General features: G+C 43.5%; 1 protein-coding gene across 4 annotated transcripts in view; it reads left to right on the plus strand.

Annotated features, from left to right (window-relative positions):
• The window catches only part of RNGTT (RNA guanylyltransferase and 5'-phosphatase), a 392686-nt gene that overhangs the window by 37193 nt on the left and 337001 nt on the right, over window positions 1-18492 (plus strand). For all 4 annotated transcript variants that reach the window (XM_050949291.1, XM_050949292.1, XM_050949294.1 and 1 more), the window contains exon 6: window positions 11352-11607. In XM_050949291.1, the coding sequence (XP_050805248.1) occupies window positions 11352-11607 (256 nt within the window). The remainder of the gene's footprint in view (window positions 1-11351; window positions 11608-18492) is intronic.

Below are 18492 nucleotides of genomic sequence, written 5' to 3' on the forward strand. Positions count from 1 at the left end.
ACAAGATATTACGTGCCAGATGCACTAAGCAGTGCAGCCTGATGCATGTTCATTTTCGTCCTCTGAGTCAGATGCCACCAGCAGAAGGTTGATTTTCTGTTTTGGTGGTTCGCGTTCTGTAGTTTCTGCATCAGAGTGTTGCTCTTTTAAGACTTCTGAAAGCATGCTCTACACTTCATCCCCCTCAGATTTCGGAAGGCACTTCAGATTTTTTAACTTTGGGTCGAGTGCTGTAGCTATCTTTAGAAATCTCACACTGGCTCTTCCTTTGCGTTTTGTTAAATGTGCAGTGAACGTGTTCTTAAAATGGATAATGTGCTAGGTCATCGTCCGAGTCTGCTATAACATGAAATATATGGCAGAATGTGGGTAAAACAGAACAGGGGATGTACAATTTTCCACCAAGGAGTTAACTCGCTAATTTAATTAACACATTATTTTTTTTTAATGAGTGTCATCAGCATGGAAACATATCCTCTGTAATGGTGGCCGAAGCATGAAGAGGCCTACGAATATTTAGCATATCTGGCATGTAAATATCTTGCGATGCTGGCTACAACAGTGCTGTGAGAATGCCTATTCTCACTTTCAGGTGACACTGTAAACAAGAAGCGGGCAGCATTATCTTCTGCAAATGTAAACAAACTTGTTTGTCTTAGGGATTGTCTGAACAAGAAGTAGGACTGAGTGGACTTGTAGGCTCTGAAGTTTTACATTGTTTTGTTTTTGAGTGCAGGCGTGTAACAAAAAAAATATATTTGTAAGATGTACTTTCACAACAAAGAGATGGCAGTACAGTACTTGTATGAAGTGAATTAAGAAATACTATTTTTATCATTTTTATAGTGCAACTATTTGTAATAAAAATAGTATACACTTTTTGATTTCAATTACAACACAGAATACTATATGAAAATATAGAAAAACATCCAAAATATTTAATAAATTTCAATTGGTATTCTATTGTTTAAGAGTGTGATTTAAACTGCGATTAATTGTGATTAATTTTTTTGAGTTAATTGCATGAGTTAACTGCAATTAATCAACAGCCCTAATTTAAACACAAGATTTTCTCCTATCCAGCTAGTCCTGATGCAGAGTCTGTGTCTCTAGAGTCTGGTCTACACTAAAAAGTTAGGTCGACCCAGCTATGTTGTTGTCATGAGTGTCATAGTTAAGCCGACTCACAGGTGTAGACAGCGCTACGTTGATGAAGAGAGTTCTTCCGTTGACCTAGCTACCACCTCTGAGGGACGTGGATTATGTATACTGACGGGAGAACCTCTCCACTTGGCATAGGTAGTATCTACACTGAAGCGCTGCAGCTATGTCATTGTAGTATTTCAAGTGTAGACAAACCCTAGGATCTTGGCAATATCTCCCTTTCCACTATTCTATTTGAAGAACCATTTCCAGCATTGGATGGAAAATGGATGGATCCATGCTGCTGCCTTTTTTGTTTGTTTATGAATGAGCATAAAGCTTATCTTGAGGCTGGGATATGGACAAGATGACTGCCTTTGAGGGAAGAATCAATTTTTTTGTACGGTACACACGCAGTGAGAGAAGATTTATTATCATGGGGCCTTTGAGCACCAATGGGCCAAGGAATCTAGAAGTTCAGATGAACCCGGGAAGTGGATATAAAACTGAACATCTTACTAATAGGGTGCTAGTGAGTCCTATGCCTGTTAGACTAGATACTTTCACTTCCTTTAAATGCTTTAAAAAGTCAGCATGTAATAATTTTAACCACAGTAAGTCTTTATTTTGTTTTTTCCCCTGGAAACAAATAGAGATTCTGAGTTAAGTCTATTTGAAATAGTACCTCCTATTCAGCCTTATTTAATACTTTCTTGCTTCTGCATGAAAAGCCTTAAATTGATTGATCAAGCCTTGGTGGGGTTTTGTTTTTTTTTGGTTGTTTTGTTTTGGCAAATGGTTAATTGTGTTAATTAAACTTGTTCACCTCGGTCAGCTTTTGTGAAACAGTACCAACGTTCTCAAATGTAGCAGATAAAATACAGCTACAAACAAAAAACAGCAACATTAAAAGAATTGCCTTAAATTTACAATTACAGTAAGGGTCTGCACCATATTAAGAAAAATTGTTTGCTGCATCGTCATTTCAAGTAAAGTGGCATTGCTATTCACTGATGAAACAATGAGGTTTTCCTGGTTGAAAATCCATCCATATTTACCTCTTAAGCACATGATGTAGGATAGCAGCAGATACACTGTGAATGCTGAGATGTGTTATACAGCTAGTTTAAGGAAAGGTCATCTAGACTGACAGCCCTCGAGCTCGTCATTGGAACCTTACGTGATGCTCTTTTTGCAACTCACTTTTCTCCAAGACAGTTTCATTTCTGGAGTATGTAAACTTATCTATCCTACCAGGCTGGTCTTCTGTACCTGAAATCGGAGCTGTTATATCAGGTGTTGTTACTATCTATTCTTATTACTACGTATTTACAAGAGAATCAGCTGCTTGTAGTACATCAAGGGCAAACTTTTCTAGAGCAGTGGTTCCCAGACTGGGGTTTGTGAACCCTAGTTTCATGAAATGTTACAGGGGGTTCACAAAATGTTACAGCAGGTTCTCGGGGGGAATCCCTAATGGCGGACAGAGTTGTCCATAGGGATCACGGGGCCAGCAGCCCAGAGCCTTGGGGACTTCTAAGAGCTAAGCAGATCAAAGCAAGCATATCTATCACACTGAAGAGATTTAAACTTCAAGACTCCTTATACGAAATAGAAAGGGAGGTGGATAATTTTTGCTATTTTTAAAATTAAATAGGCTTCATAGTGTTTTTAAATTATTATGAAGTTTTATTTCAACATGCATTGTTTGCCTGGACTGCTCAAGACCTGAATGCTTGTGTAGAAGGAACTTTTTGAGTTGGCTTCTTAAATACCTTCATGCTGTTTCACATCTGATACTCCTTGATGAAACACAGGAGCCAGAGGCACCAGTACAGAGGGGTTGACGAGAGTCACATGCCACCCCCGCTTTGGCGTGCCCCCCGTGGATCCCTTCCCCTTTTTTCCTGGCAGCCCCCGCAGCCCTCCCCTTTTCCGGTGGCATCCCCCAAGCCACAGGGTGCGTGGGGCATGCCTCTGATAGGAGCCTTGTCTTATAACAGGCTTAATCAAAAGGGATACAAGCTACAAAAGTGAGATCTTGGAAGATTGTTGCCATTTTCATAATGTAATAAAAATACTGTAATGATAAATAATTAATAAATAATGTGTAATAAGCATGTCATAAAAGCAAATGTTATATTCCCAAGATCACTGCTTTTATAATTTATGCTGAGGTAAGGGAGAAAATCCCTGGAAATATTCATTTTTAGGAGGGGGTTCACTAGACATTTTAGTGAAAAGGGTTTGCAGGTTGTTAAAGTTTGGGAACCACTGTTTTAGAGGATGATTGGAATTCTTAAGCATTTGGAATGTGGGCCCATCTCTCTTCCCTTTTCCCTCCTTCTCCCAAGTTGCCTCTTGTCTCTGGGGCATTAATTAAAGGATTTGTTAAGCAATTTAGAGACATTACCAAGATAATTCTAATTTGTCTTGTAAAAAGAACAAAATGAGTTTTAAGATCTTTTTCACATTTTTTCTCTCTAACTTAACTATCTAGGTTCTTTTGCCCATTGTGCCAGCTTCTGGCCACCATCCAGGCTTGCTATTCCAGATAATGATTTTTCCTCTTCTACGGAAGACAACTAGACTTACCAGCTCTAGGGAAGGGCTTGCTTCCACTTATGCTGAGAAACCTCTAGTTTATTCTGTCTCCTGGCAGTTTCAGAAGACACTTTTCAGACAACCTACCTTCCCAGACTGTATGGCACAGAAAAACTTCTTAACCTCTTCCTCCTGAATCTAATTTTCCTCCTTTTATACTTTCTCAGTGTTTTCTTTGTCTCTTTGCCTCGTTAGGGTATTTATTCCTGGCCTGGTAGCGTTCTTTGCTCCACAGTCTGTAGCAGCTCCCTCTGTCCCAGGCCAAGGTGTCAGAGAAATCTGCCAAAAAGGCTTAAATGAAGTAATGCCTTCATTGTTGAACTGCTCTTATCTATTCTATGTAGGTTCTGATTCTGTGCTCATCACCATAGTATGAATGCTTTCCATTAAGTAAGGTGAATAACATTGTTATGACCTGTCTGAATTAGGAACTCCTCTTTATTTTGTGGACCTAGCCTCCAGTTCGTCAAAACAGTTAAGCATGTCTACATTTAAGCTTGTGCTTAAGCTTTTTGCTGAACAGGAATGGACTGTTCTGTTGTGGCTCGAAAGAGGAACTACTAAAGGCTGGCTGTAAGGACTTGGGTGCTTCTTCCCAGAGAAATGGAAAAATACTTAAACCATTTATAAAAGCTAATTCTGTTTGCTTATCAGTATATTCAGCCTTTGTTCTGGACTCCTCCCCATTGACCCCCATAATTATATGCATTTTCCCCCTCCCTTTTTCTGTAATAGCTGTGAACATGTATCCTATAACCAGGAGTCCAAAAGGGAGCTATTAGCCACTGGAAGGGGCCAAAAAGTACCTGAGAGTCCATGAGAAAAACTTATATAATAATGCAGGCTCTTGCACAGGGAGCAGCAGTTACCAAGATGCTCTTAACACCATGTTTCAAATGGTAATGGATTGAGTAAACCTTCAAGTGGTGTCCCTATGTGTGCTTCACTTGAGAACGTGAGAATGGCTATTCTGGGTCAGACCTGTGGGCCATCTAGCCCAATGTTCTGTCTTTCTATAGTGGCCAGGGCCAGATGTTTCGGAGGGAATGAACAAAACAGGGCAATTGTTGAATGATCCATCCCCTGTCATCCATCCACTGCTTCTGGCAGTAAGAGGTTTAGGGACATCCTGAGCATGGGGTTGTGTCCCTTATCTTTGCTAATACCATTGATGGCCATATACTTCATGAATTTATCTAATTCTTTTTTTAACCTAGTTATACTTTTGGCCTTTAACATTGCTGGCAATGAGTTCCACTGATTGACCGTGTGAAGAACTACTTCCTTATGTTGTTTTCAAACTGCTGCCTATTCTTTCAAGATGTGCTTGCACCCAGGCACTCTTGATTAGAGATTTTTGTCAACAGTGTCCTCAGGTCATCTCCTGTGCCCTAGATATTCCCATACTCCAGTGCAACAGCATATTGGGGGGAGGGAGTAGACCTGCCACTCTAGTTCCTTCTCATCTGCCTGCAGCTTGAGACAGAATGTTGCCATCTCTGCTCTAGCTAGCCATGTGACTTGCTGCTTATTTCTTATTGTTTATTTGATATCTTCTTAGTAATTTTCATTTATATTTTACCATTATTTAGCACAGCTTTGTGCTTTTGGCTGGGGGTCCACCTTCTTCTCCTCTTTCATTTACCTGATCTGGGTCTTGGTTTTTTTCTTTTGGGCCTCAATCCATAGCCTCGAATAACAGGTTATGCCCAAGACCCTGAGCTTCAAACCCTATCAGACCTGTCATACGTAGATCTTTTCCCTGCAGTGATGGACAATCTAACTGCCTCCGCTGCCTGGCAGAGACTCATGTCCCCTTCATATGTTAGATCCTGAGCAGATGGAAGAGGGATTGACTCTTGATGGAGTGCTTTTGAGACCCTTGAGGTCCAAGTCAATCCCTCCTTTCCCCCCTGTATATTGGATTTGGTTGCTCAGATTGCTTAGGCAACCATCACTGTAAGCAAAGATGCCGGAGGTCCTTTAGAACTATACAAATCCTCAAAAAAGAAAAGACCCCATTCTCCAGAATGGGATAAAAGAAGGGGAACTTCGCCCTTTTCATCTGAGTCTCAGGAAACCTCATTTCAGGACATGGGTACTAGTGGGGCTCCCATTCCCTCTGGTACTGAGACTCCAGCACTGGCTAAGAAGACCATGCTGTGTACCAAGAAATCCAACTGGTAAATAACCTAGAGCAGCCCAGTTGGCATCAGATTCAGTGTGTCTAAAGCACAAGAACTCTAAAGCAGGGGTGGACAAACTTTTTGGTCCAAGGGCCACATCCGGGTGGGGAAATTGTATGCAGGGTTGGGGCAGGGGGTTGGGGTCTGGGAGGGGGTGCGGTGTGCAGGATGGGACTCAGGGCAAGGGATTGGGGCAGAAGAGCGGTGTGGGGTGTATGAGGGGGCTCAGGGAAGGGGGTGTTGGGTGCGGCAGGGGTGCAGGGTATACAAATGGGCTCAGGGCAGGGAGTTGAGGTGCAGGATGGGTGCGAGGTGCAGGCAGGGGGCTTAGGGCAGGAAGTTGAGGGGTGGGGTGCAGGAGGTGTTTGGGCTCCGGCCAAGCGCCGCTTACCTGAAGTGGCTCCGGGGTGGCAGTGGTGTATACCGAGGCCAGGGCAGGCTTCCTGCATGCCTGCCCTGGCCCCAAGCTGTATCACTCCAGGAAGTGCTGTGGCCCCAGAGGGAGGGCGGAGGGCTCCACATGCGCTGCCCTTGCTGCACCTCCAGGTACCTCCCCCAAAGCTCTGATTGGCCACGGTTCCCTATTACCATGCAATGGGACCTGCGGGGGGTGAGGCCTAGAGGCAAGGCAACGCACGGAGCCCTTCGCCCCTCCTCCCCCCTCGCCTGGGGGCCGCAGGGAAGTGGTGCTGTCTGCTTCTGAGATTGGTGGGGGGCCTACTGTGCCCCGGGGGGCAATCTCATAGGCCGGATCCAAAGCCCTGAGGGGTCAGATCCGGCCCGCGGGCCATAGTTTGCCCACTCCTGCTCTAAAGCCAAGCTGAAATAATTGTCAGTACCATCTTCTGTAGCCACCTGAGAAGGGTGCATAGATTGCAGTTTGGTACTATCTCCTGTATCATCCAACATATTGACTCTTGAGGACCTCCTATCCAGAGTCCTCTGTACTGTTCAGGTTCCACGAGAACTGGAGGATCCTGGAAGAACCTGAGTTACTATTGCTGAGGGCAGTTGAGAGAGACCCTCCCCTGGTACTGACTTACCTACTGGAGTCTACCCTACCCTCTGTTTTTTCCATATATAGCAGTGAGCTGTCCCACATTAAACTCTTGAAGAGTCCTGAGAGGAATATCCAGCTGCTATCCACATGTCCTCCAGTACTGTCACCCCTACCAACCAAATCTTGACATTCAGTACGAAAGCAGTTATCAGACCCTCTCTGACCTCCAGTACTGACTGCCCCTCTGATGGATGTGGTTGTTGACACTTCATCAGATTCTGAGATGCCCATATGTCTCCTCAAGGCAAAATTGTCTTGCCCATTAATACTGCCCTTTTGGCTCCAGCCTGTGCGGTGTGGCAAAATGTAGCTATCATACCTCTTACGTGTAAATGGGCTGTCAAAAATACTATCTCCCATCCAGAAGCTGAGTGTTTATTTTCTCCCACTTTTCACCCAACTCCCTGGTTGTTGAGGCAGTTAGTGAATCACAACATCAAGTCCCGCTCAACATCAGCTGACGAGCTGAAACAGCTGGACCTTCTGGGCCTCAAAAGCTACTTCCCAGCTGCTTTGCAGTTCATAGCTGGTTATCAAGCCCTGATGGCAAAGCACGATTTTTACATATTTAAAGTTTTCTTTTTTTTTTTTTTTAAATAGAACTTCTGCCACAGAGGGAATAATTTCAAGCCCTCATAATGGAAGTAAGACAATCACAAAACTCTCTCTTCAGGCCTTGCTCAGTGCTGCCAACGCAGCTGCACGTTCCATCTCCATGGGAATAGTCGTGCACTGAGTTTCTTGGCTGCAGCCCTCTGGCCTCCCTTGGGAGGTACAAAACACAGTCAAGGACCTCTCCTTTGAGGGACACAGGTTGTTCAGTAGTGCCACAGATGGTTTCCTTCATTCTTTTAAAAACTCCCAGACAAGGATCTCTGGGCATCTATATACCTGTGACAAAGATAATACATTAGATTGCAGATGGCTCAATGCTCTTGTCCAGTTCATTACTAGCCCATGAGATTGGCTGAACCTCTCAGGTGGGAGCCCAGATTCACTAACAAAGGGCCATCCTCTACAGTGACTTTCCAGTCAGTGACATCCTCAAATGACCATTTTGCCCCATTGGTTGAAGGCTGCGAACAATCTCCCTCTCTCGATCCTACACTGCACCAATCCCCTCTCTACCCTTATGGGGATTGTCTCATTTCTACCTTCTTGAGGAGTTCATCACCATGGACAGATGGATCCTGGATGTGATTTCTACAGGCTATCCCATCTAGTCCAGCCGCCCAACCACCACTGTCCTCCCTGTCCCTCTTTGGAGACCATTCTCATGAGGGTCTCTTGAGACAGTAGGTGCAATCTTTTGTAACCCTAATGGTGGTAAAGCCTGTTCCACTGGACTTCATTGGGAAAGTGTTCTTTCCTGGTACTTCCCTGGTCCTCAAGAAAAAAAAACTGGTGACGTGGATCAGGTGGACATTGTTGCTAGACCTCAGGACTTTGAACACCTTCATCCACTCTCAACTGTTCAGAATGGTAATCGTAACAGCAATAATTCCTTCCCTGGATCTGGGTGATTGATTTGTCTTCCTCCATCTTCAGATCGCTTATTTTCATATAGCCATGTACCCCATCCACAGATGTTTCGTGGCTGGCAGGGACCACTACCAATATTGCATCCTACCCTTTGACCTCTCAACTGCCTAAAGGGTCTTTACCAAAGTCGTCTTTGCCATCGCAGCCCATTTCCAGCAGATGGGAATAATCATCTTTCCATACGTGGACGATTGGCTCCTGAAAGGTTGCTCATTTCTCAAGGTATAGACAGCAACCAGGAAGGCTCTATCCCTGTTCTGCTCCCTGGGCTGCTGCCTCAATTCAGAAAAGTCTACACTCACACCTGCACAACACGTAGACTTCAGTAGGATCACTCTGGACTCTACTACTGCCAGAACGTACTTGACCATAACAGGTTTGCCACAATGTCCAGATTCATTTCAACAATACAACAGACCTTGCAAACCACAGCAAGGGCTTACCTGCAACTCCTGGGCCACATGGATGCTGGTATGTTTGTGACACCTTTATGAAGACTACAGTCCTGGGGTCATAAGCCTGGACAAGAATTGCTTACACCCCCAACAAGCACATACCAAGTGAGTGTCTATACCTCAAAGGGTCCTCAATTCTGTATTTTAGTGGAAAGATCCACAAAAGGCTTGTTTGGGTTTTCCATTCTCATAGCCTTCTCCCACAAGGATCATCACCACCGACACCTCCCTGCTAGGCTGGGATGTGCTTTTTCAGCTCTTCACAGCTCAAGCCAAATGGACCCACAGGAGGCAATCATCCACATCAACATATTGGAGCTCAGAGTGGTTTGTTAAGCTTGCTAGCACTACTTTTTATTATATCAGTTGTCAAGGAGGAGTAAGATCCCAGTCCTTATATGCCGAGTCAGTAAAACTATGGAATTGGTGCGTAGTTCTCCACATACTGTTCTCAGTGATCTATCACCGAGGACTGCAGATCACAGTGGCAGACTCCCTCATCAGGCATTTCTGCCCTTTTTACAAGTGGGAACGGAACAATGCCATATTCAGAAGAATGTGTCCTACCTGGGGTATTCTGGAGATAGATTTCTTAGTGACACTATCCACTGCAAAGTGCAGACAATCTTATTTGAGGGCAAGGCACTGCTGCATCCAATGGGAGATGCCTTAGTTGTCTCGTGGCCCTGTGTATTGCTATATGCTTATACCACTACACCATTTACTCAGAGTCCTGAACAGATTGAAACAGGAGAAATTAGCCATCCTCATAGCACTGTTGTAGCTGAGGGAGACATGGTTCCCTGAATTAGTATGTGTGTCGGAGCAATTGCCTCTCCATTTCTCCCTGATTGAAAATCTCCTAGATGGCTTATTGGTGTAGAAGAAGATTGCTCTCTGGAGATACTTCTCAATAGTGGAAAACCTACCTTCAGACGGGGAAATGTTTTCAATTTTGGGGCAGCCATCGATCTATACCTCCTCTTGAGTCTTGTCTGACACACATTCTGTTACCTGCTAAATTTAAAAACCACAGGATTATTGCTGAGCTCAGTTAAGGTTCATCCCCCTATTGAGGGATTTTCAGTCTTCATGCACCCAACCACTGTGAGGTTTATTAAGGGACTACTCAATCTTTTTCCTCCTATGAAAAAACCTACACAATTTAGTCCTTAATGTACTGAAGAAGCCTGCATTTGAATCTATGGGGACTTGTCTCAGGACTGTGTTCCTTATTTCAGCCAGGAAGGCAGGGGAGCTAGGAGTACCCTGATGGCTGACCAACTGTACACAGCGTTCGATCATGACAAGATGACACTACATCCACACCTGTGCTTTCTCTGTAAAGTTTCTTCAGAGTTCCCCATTAATCAGGAGATTCACCTGCTGGCGTTTTACCCCAAGCCTTGCTCTCTGAGTGAAGAAATGAGACTACATATACTGGATGTAAGAAGAGCTCTTGCTGTCTCTCTTGACAGGGCTAAGCCCTTTAGGGCTTCTCCTAGGCTCTCCATCTCTGTTGCAGAACTAAGAGGGAGACATCTGATCTCCACCTGGAGGCTGTCCAGATGGGTTGCAAGATACACCTTAATCTATTATGAAGCCTCGGGAGTTCGTCCCCTTCCTATGATGATGGCTCATACCACCAGGGCTCAATCTGCCTCTGTGACGCTACTGAAAAACGTACCTATCTCAGACATCTGCAGGTCAGCCACCTAATCTTTGAGGCACATGCTTTCCCAGTACTCATGTCTGCTTCCAGAGCTGATGTGGCTTTCGGTGATGCTGTTCTGTGGTTTGTAGTGAACCTGTCTCCTTGGCACTCTTCATAATTGAGGTACTACTCAAAAATCTGCTGAAGAGGAGCACCTATCGGGACGCTACTCAAATAAAGAGATGTTATGTACCTTGTACAGTAACTGGAGTTCTTCAAGATGTGTCCCTATGGGTTCTCCACTACCCATCCTCCTTCCCCTCTGCTTTCCAATCTTCTCACTAGATTTCATGGCTGAGAAGGACCTGAGCAGTGGGAGGGGGGTCCATCCCCCCCTTTCCCAGTATCCTTGCACTGGAGTAAAAGGATCTCTGGGATGCAGGTGCTGCAGCTGAAAATCTCCAATCAAGAATGCGTGTGCATGCACACATCCTGAAATGGAATACCCATGGGGGACACATCTTGAAGAACTTCAGTTACTGTACAAGATAAATAAGTATCTCAAGAGTTTCTGAATTCTTGACAATGAAGTGATTTATTTTTTTGAATTTTTAGGGGAAACTGAAAGTCACACAGAACATTATTAATTTATTAGACATGTCTTGTTAACATCCAGAAATACACAACTCTCAATTTCTGTTTTCCAGTATTGAAGCAGCAGTGGCTACTTTTGCCCAAGCCAGACCACCAGGTATCTATAAAGGGGACTATTTAAAAGAACTGTTCCGTCGTTATGGAGATGTAGATGATGCACCCCCACCCCCTGAGCTACCTGAATGGTGCTTTGATGAAGATGAGGAGGAGGAGGAGGAGGAGGAGGATGTTAAAACAGGAGGTCAAGAATCAGAACCTGGGTCTTCAAGTTCCTCTTTTGGCAAAAGGAGAAAAGAACACCTAAAACTGGTAATGTTGTCCAAAAGCTTAACATTTTACTTTATAAACTGAATTTGGTGAACTCTTCTTCACTAAATGTTGCATAATGTGTGTCTCAAATACCAGCTCTTGCAGGTGAGGAATGGATTGCACTGTTTAGAGCCAGGCATAACATGAGTTGGTGGAAAGTAAAATTTCTTAGTTCTTTGTATAATGCTTTTGATCTTACTTTCACCACGTCTCCTATTCCAGTACTAGTTGTTTTCTGAGCAGAGATTGTCAGTTATATTAAATTGTAACAAGATTGCTTGATGAGTTTCCTGATGTGAACAAATGCTCTGTTGAGACTGGGTGGAGACTAATACATTCCTTTTAATTGTAACTAAAGTCTTCCAGAGGTGCAAGCCAAGCCTTGCTAATAGGTGTATATAACTTTTATTGATCTTTTCAATCCAGCCATGCAGTTGAAATTGAAACTTTTTTGTTTTTGAATTAGTGTTTAATTTTCACATACATTCTGTGGAGAGGTTCTGAGAATTTTTGGCAAACAGTAATGTGAACTGAAAAAGAAAACAACAAAAAACAAATTAAATTTAAAAGCTGTGAGAAATTGTCTAAATAGACTAAAGCAGTTACAGTAATTATAGTTACATATGTTTGATCAATTACTGTGACTAGTTCAGATCTGTGAGATAGGCATACATAATTATTAATGTACTACTTATTATATCTGTAAAAACATGATATAGAAAATAACACTCCTACTTAAAGTGGAAGACATATGGTTTTGTTGTGCTAAAGACTAAGGGTGTGAAGACTAGGTTGCTGTCACCACAGTCAAATGGCATCCTTTCTCACTCAAATATAGGACTAATCTGATCTGTTGAACAAAGATCATGATAGAAGATACTGACTTTTTCTCCTTTCAGAGCTGGAAATGCTAAATTATACAAATAAGCATATTAATAACTAAAACACAATTAAGACTTAGAAAATTTCAGAGGGAGGAATCATTTGATTAATATGCATATTTGTATAATTGAGTTTTACAGCTTGGGATGCACTCACTTTGGCATGAAGAGGAAGAGCCCAGGAATTCTATCCCATGATGCTTGGTTGGTTGATTGGACTTTTCCCGTAGCTGATCAGAGAAGGATTCAATCTATTTATGAGTGACTTGTAGATAGGGGGCCAAAAGAGAGTGGTTATCAGGTAAACACTTTTTGCTTATATATCTAGTATTTTTTCTTCATTTTGGGCATTATATAAGGTGCTAATGTTTAAAGCAGAGTTGCAATTAATGTCTCATGCCATGATGTAAAAATTCTACAATGTACCATGTTTGAGTAGGGAGTTATGCCAAAGCGTAAGACATAACTGGAAAAACTCAGATGCAACTTAGAATGTAATACTATGCATGGGCTCCTTTTACATCACCTATTCAGTTACAGGAAGCCTGTTTGTTGCTGGTCTCTGTGATGTTATAGGAAGAACCGAAGAAGTAGGTTTTGACTCAGTGAGTGCTGCACTTCAGCAGGTGAGCATTCACAGAAACATGACAGAGCATTGCAGAAGCGTCAGTGACAGACATTTGAAATCTGATTTCAGCAAGAAGCACTGTTGGGTATTTTGTAGATAGTACAAAAATTATACTCCCAAACCATTTTTACAGTCTGAGTTTGTTACATCAGATTGATGAGTGTTAAGTCAAATAGAAGCCTCATCCGTGAATTCTCAAATTACATAGGCATACTGCAGCTGATCTTAATGCTCACATGTACAATGCAATGGGACATACTACATGGTATACCTAAAGATTAAAAAGGTGAGTATAATTGGTTGAATGTCCTTCTCCAAAAATTTTGTTGCAGGCACCTGCATCTATGACTGTATGTTTGGCAGAATAAACTGTACCCCTCCACACTTAAAAAGTTTATCTGAAGCATGCTCTGCTTCATGAGCAGTTCTAGAAAAGAAAATTACATTTTCATAAGCCACCCAGATCCTTTATTATTTGCTAAGGAATATGATGTATTGCATTTTATGTCGGGGACACATGATATAAAAGAAATGTCATAGGATGTGGCAGATGACACAGGATTCTTCCAAGGTGGAATCCTGAGCCCTACTAGGGGTCCTATCAAGGTAGCCAGTCAGTGGCACGGACAGCTGCAGTGGCACAGGAGCCAGCAAACAGAGCTGTAAACAGGGGAGTGTGAGTGTTCTGTTGGAGGAGAAGGTATTTGTAGCTATTTGTATTTGTATGTGTAGAGGCTGGTAGGGGCAGGGTGCTGGGAGAGAAGCTGAGCCCTCATTAGGGGTGGGGCTTCTCTGACTAGGCGTCCTAACAAGGTAGCCAGCCAATCAGGCAGTGGCACAGGAGCCAGCAAACAGAGCTGTAAACGGGAGTTTGAGTGGGAGCTTGCAGGGGAAGCTTGGGGGGAAGACTAAGAGAGGCAGGCAGAGGAATAGACAGTCTAGTGAAGGGAGTGTGTGGTGTTCTGGCAGTGTTTTGGTGCTTGTTAGGGATTTGTTATGCTGTGGGTGGTGGTGTTTTGGTTTGGTTTGTGTTTCCCAGACTAACAGGATTTAGGTGGGAGGGCTATGACAGATACAGAGGCAGCAGTGGTAGTGACCTAAGCTGTGGAAGACACAATGAAGATGACTGGATGTAGAAGCTGTGGCATGTATATGATCCTGAAGGGGGTACATGAAAAGAGTTTTATCTGCATGACGTGCCGCCTGATAAAGCTGATGGAAGAAAAGATCTGAGGACTGGAGATGCAGGTAGAAACTCCGGTTTAGTTTAGAAGGGGATTTGAGCAGATGATGGAGCAAAGACACAAGGAGGCTGAAGAGAAAAGCTCAGACTTGCAAATGGAAGCAGAACCAAAGAACTCTAAGGGGAGACTGCTGAATGAGGAAAGTGGACAGTGGAAGCATGTGACTAAGAGAACCAGGCAGAGGAAAAGACGGGCTAGTGAAAGAGAAGCAGAGCTCAGGAACAGGTTTGCGGAGTTGGAAAATGAAGAAGGGGCACAGCAGATGGTCACTGAAGGTGAGAGGGCAAGGAAGAAGAGAAGAGCAGCTAATCCTGTAGGAAGAGGGGAAGAGTTAATGGAGCTAACACCAAATATGAGCCCCAGAAGGATACATTAGGTTGCAGAGGATTGCAAGGGAGAATAGGAATCGAGAGGACTTGCAGTCAGAGGGAACAGGGGATAGACTGGAAAATCACACCATCACCAGGAAAAGGCAGGTCTATGTGACTGGGGACTCCTTACTGAGAAGAATAGACAGGCCTGTAACCAGAGCTGATCCAGAGAACAGAATAGTGTGCTGTCTGCCGGGTGCTAAGATACAGGTTGTGTACCTGAGGCTGAAGAGGATCCTAACGGGAGCGGGAAAGAATCCGCTGATTGTCCTTCATGTGGGAACAAATGATGCGACTAGATTCTCGCTGGAACATATCAAGGGAGACAATGCCAGACCAGGGAGGACTTTTAAGGAAATCGAGGCTCAGGTGATCTTCAGTGGGATTCTGCCTGTTCCTAGAGAAGGGCAACAAAGGTGTGACAAGTTTATGATGATCAACAGATGGCTCAGGTAGTGGTACTATAAGGAGGGCTCCGAGATGTATGGCCACTGGGAGGCATTCATGGGCAGAGGACTGTTCTCTCAGGATGGACTTCACCTGAGTAAGAAGAGAAATAGACTTCTAGGATGGAGGTTGGCACAACTGATTAAGAGAGTTTTAAACTAGGAATTTGGAGGAGATGGTTGGGAGATGTCCAGGTAATCTCTACGCTGGATTTTAACATTGAGAGGGAAGAAAACGAAGTAAGAAAGTATACAGCCCTGGATAAGGGAATGGACATATGAGGAAGGGTAGTGTAGATACCAGTCTAATAGGTGATACTGGTGGTAGAATGTCTGTGCCTAAACAGGTAAAGAATGTGAGCGAAGCCAAAGAGCAAAAATTAAGATGTTTGTACACCAATGCGAGGAGCGTAGGTAACAAAATGGAGGAACTAGAGTTAATGGTGCAGGAAGTGAAGCCAGATATTATACGGATTACAGAAACATGGTGGAATAGTAGTCATGACTGGAGTATTGAAGGGTGTGTGCTGTTTAGGAAAGACAGAAATAAAGGCGAAGGTGGTCAACTAGCATTGTATATCACTGATGAGATAGATGGTAAAGAAATAAGTGATGGAATGGATAAGACAGAGTCTATCTGGGCAAAAATCACATCGGGGAAGAAAGCTATTAGAGCCTCCCCTGGGATAGCACTGAGCCTGTAGGGCAGGGCCGCCCAGAGGATTCAGGGGACCTGAGGTCTTCGGCGGTGGGTCCTGGAGCAGAAGGACCCCCCACCACTGAATTGCTGCCGAAGACTTGGAGCAGAAGAAGCTCTGAGGGCCCGGGCCCCGTGAGAGTTTTCTGGAGGCCCTGCAGCGAGTGAAGGACCCTGCCCCAGGGGCCTCAAAAAACTCTCTTGGGGCCCGAGCCCTCGGAAAACTCATGCCAAACCAACCTGATCTCCTTTTTTGAGAAGGTAACAGATCTTTTAGACAACGGAAACACACTGGATCTAATTTACCTCGATTTCAGTGAGGCATTTGATATGGTTCCGCATGGGGAATTATTAGCTAAATTGGAGAAGATGGGGATCAATATGAAAATTGAAAGGCGGATAAGGAACTGGTAAAAGAGGAAATGACAATGAATCATACTGAAAGGTGAACTGTCAGGCTAGAGGGAGGTTACTAGTGGAGTTCCTCAGGGAATGGTTTTGGGGCCAATCTTATTTAATCTTTTTATTACTGACTTTGGCACAAAAAGTGGGAATGTGCCAATAAAGTTTGTGGGTGACACAAAGCTGGGAGGTATTGCCAGTACAGAGAAGGACTGGAATATCCTACAGGAAGATCTGGATGACTTTGTAAACTGGAGTAATAGTAATAGGATGAAATTTAATAGTGAAAAGTGCAAGGTCATGCATTTAGGAATTAAAAAAAAATTTTTTTTGTTGTAAGCTGGGGATGCATCAGTTGGAAGTAACAGAGGAGGAGAAGGACCTTGGAGTATTGTTTGATCACAGGATGACTATGAGCTGCTAATGTGATATGGCCATTAAAAAAGCTAATGTGGTCTTGGGATGCATCAAGTGAGGTGTTTCCAGTAGAGATAAGGAGGTGTTAGTACCATTATACAAGGCACTGGTGAGACCTCATCTGGAATATTGTGTGCCGTTCTGGTCTCCCATGTTTAAAAAGGATGAATTTAAACTGGAACAGGTACAGAGAAGGGCTACTAAGGATGATCTGAGGAATAGAAAACCTGTCTTATGAAAAGAGACTCAAAGAACTCGGCTTGTTTAGCTTAACCAAAAGAAGGCTGAGGGGAGATATTATTGGTCTCTATAACTATATCAGAGGGATAAATACCAGGGAGGGAGAGGAATTATTTAAGCTCAGTATCAATGTGGACACAAGAACAAATGGATATAAGCTGGCCATCAGGAAGTTTAGACTTGAAATTAGGCGAAAGTTTCTAACCATCCGAGGAGTGAAGTTCTGGAGGCTTCCAAGGGGAGCAGTGGAGGCAAAAGACATATCTGGCTTCAAGACTAAGCTTGATTTATGGAGGGGATGGTATGATGGGATAGCCTAATTTTGGCAATTAATTGATCTTTAACTATTAGCGGTAAATATGCCCAGTGGCCTGTGATGGGATGTCATATGGAGTGGGATCTGAATTACTGCAGAGAATTCTTTCCTGGGTGTCTGGCTGGTGAGTCTTGCCCACATGCTCAGGGTTTAGCTGATCACCATATTTGGAGTCGAGAAGGAATTTTCCTCCAAGGAAGATTGGCAGAGGCCTGGGGGGTTTTCGCCTTCTGCAGTGTAGGGCACGGGTCACTTGCTGGAGGATTCTCTGCACGTCAAAGTCTTTAAACCACAATTTGAGGACTTGAGTTACTCAGACATAGGTTAGAGGTTTGATACAGGAGTGGTTGGGTGAGATTCTGTGGCCTGGGTTGTGCAGGAGGTCAGACTAGACGATCATAGTGGTACCTTCTTGTCTTAAAGTCTATGATTCTATGATTGGAGTTAATGGTTTCTCCAGAACAGTGGTTCTCAACCTGTTTACCATTGTGGACTGCATATGCAGCTCTCCATGTTGTGGGCCTCATGCACACAATATATGTACTACCTGTGTGACCCTGAGGATGTCACATGGACCACAGCTATGTGCTGATTGGGCTACAAGTGGCCTGTGGTTTGAGAACCACTGCTCCAGGATTTAAGGAAAGTTGTGTTATATGCACATCAATGTGTCAAGGAAATGTCTGGGGTGTACCGGAAACTGCTAAAATCTCTCTCTCAATTTAAGTTAGATAGCAAGGATTAATTTTTTTATTGTCTGTTAAGCCATCAAAGAGCATATTAGCTCTAAATTCCAGTAACTCAGTTCAATAACTTTTTTTATTATGTGTCCTTCAGTGGGGTGTGCATGTGTGAGGATTTTTTGTTTGTTTTTGGAATGATTGTCTCTCCTGTTTTCATGTTGCTCTGGTGCTTTCTTCTGCTTTCTTTACTTTCCTTCCCTTTTTTGCCCTTGAACAGAGTAGTGATGCACAACCTTTGCATTGTCCACAACAGTACTCTTTGAAGGGTCTGTTGGCTGCGGAAAACATAGTGCAAGGCGAAGTATGCACGGAAGATCTGTGGAATCCCCCATGCAAGATTCCAGGACTTTCTTCAAGTTTTTGTGATTATATGTAACCCGAATAAGTATATGCACAAAAAAAACGTGTATGCATGGAAGATCAGTGCATACGTGGTTTTTTTGGGCATAAACTTATTCGGGTTACATATAATCACAAAGACTTGAAAGAGGTCCTGGAAT

This window comes from Gopherus flavomarginatus, chromosome 4 (assembly GCF_025201925.1).
Source record: "Gopherus flavomarginatus isolate rGopFla2 chromosome 4, rGopFla2.mat.asm, whole genome shotgun sequence".
Classification (NCBI taxonomy): domain Eukaryota; kingdom Metazoa; phylum Chordata; order Testudines; family Testudinidae; genus Gopherus; species Gopherus flavomarginatus.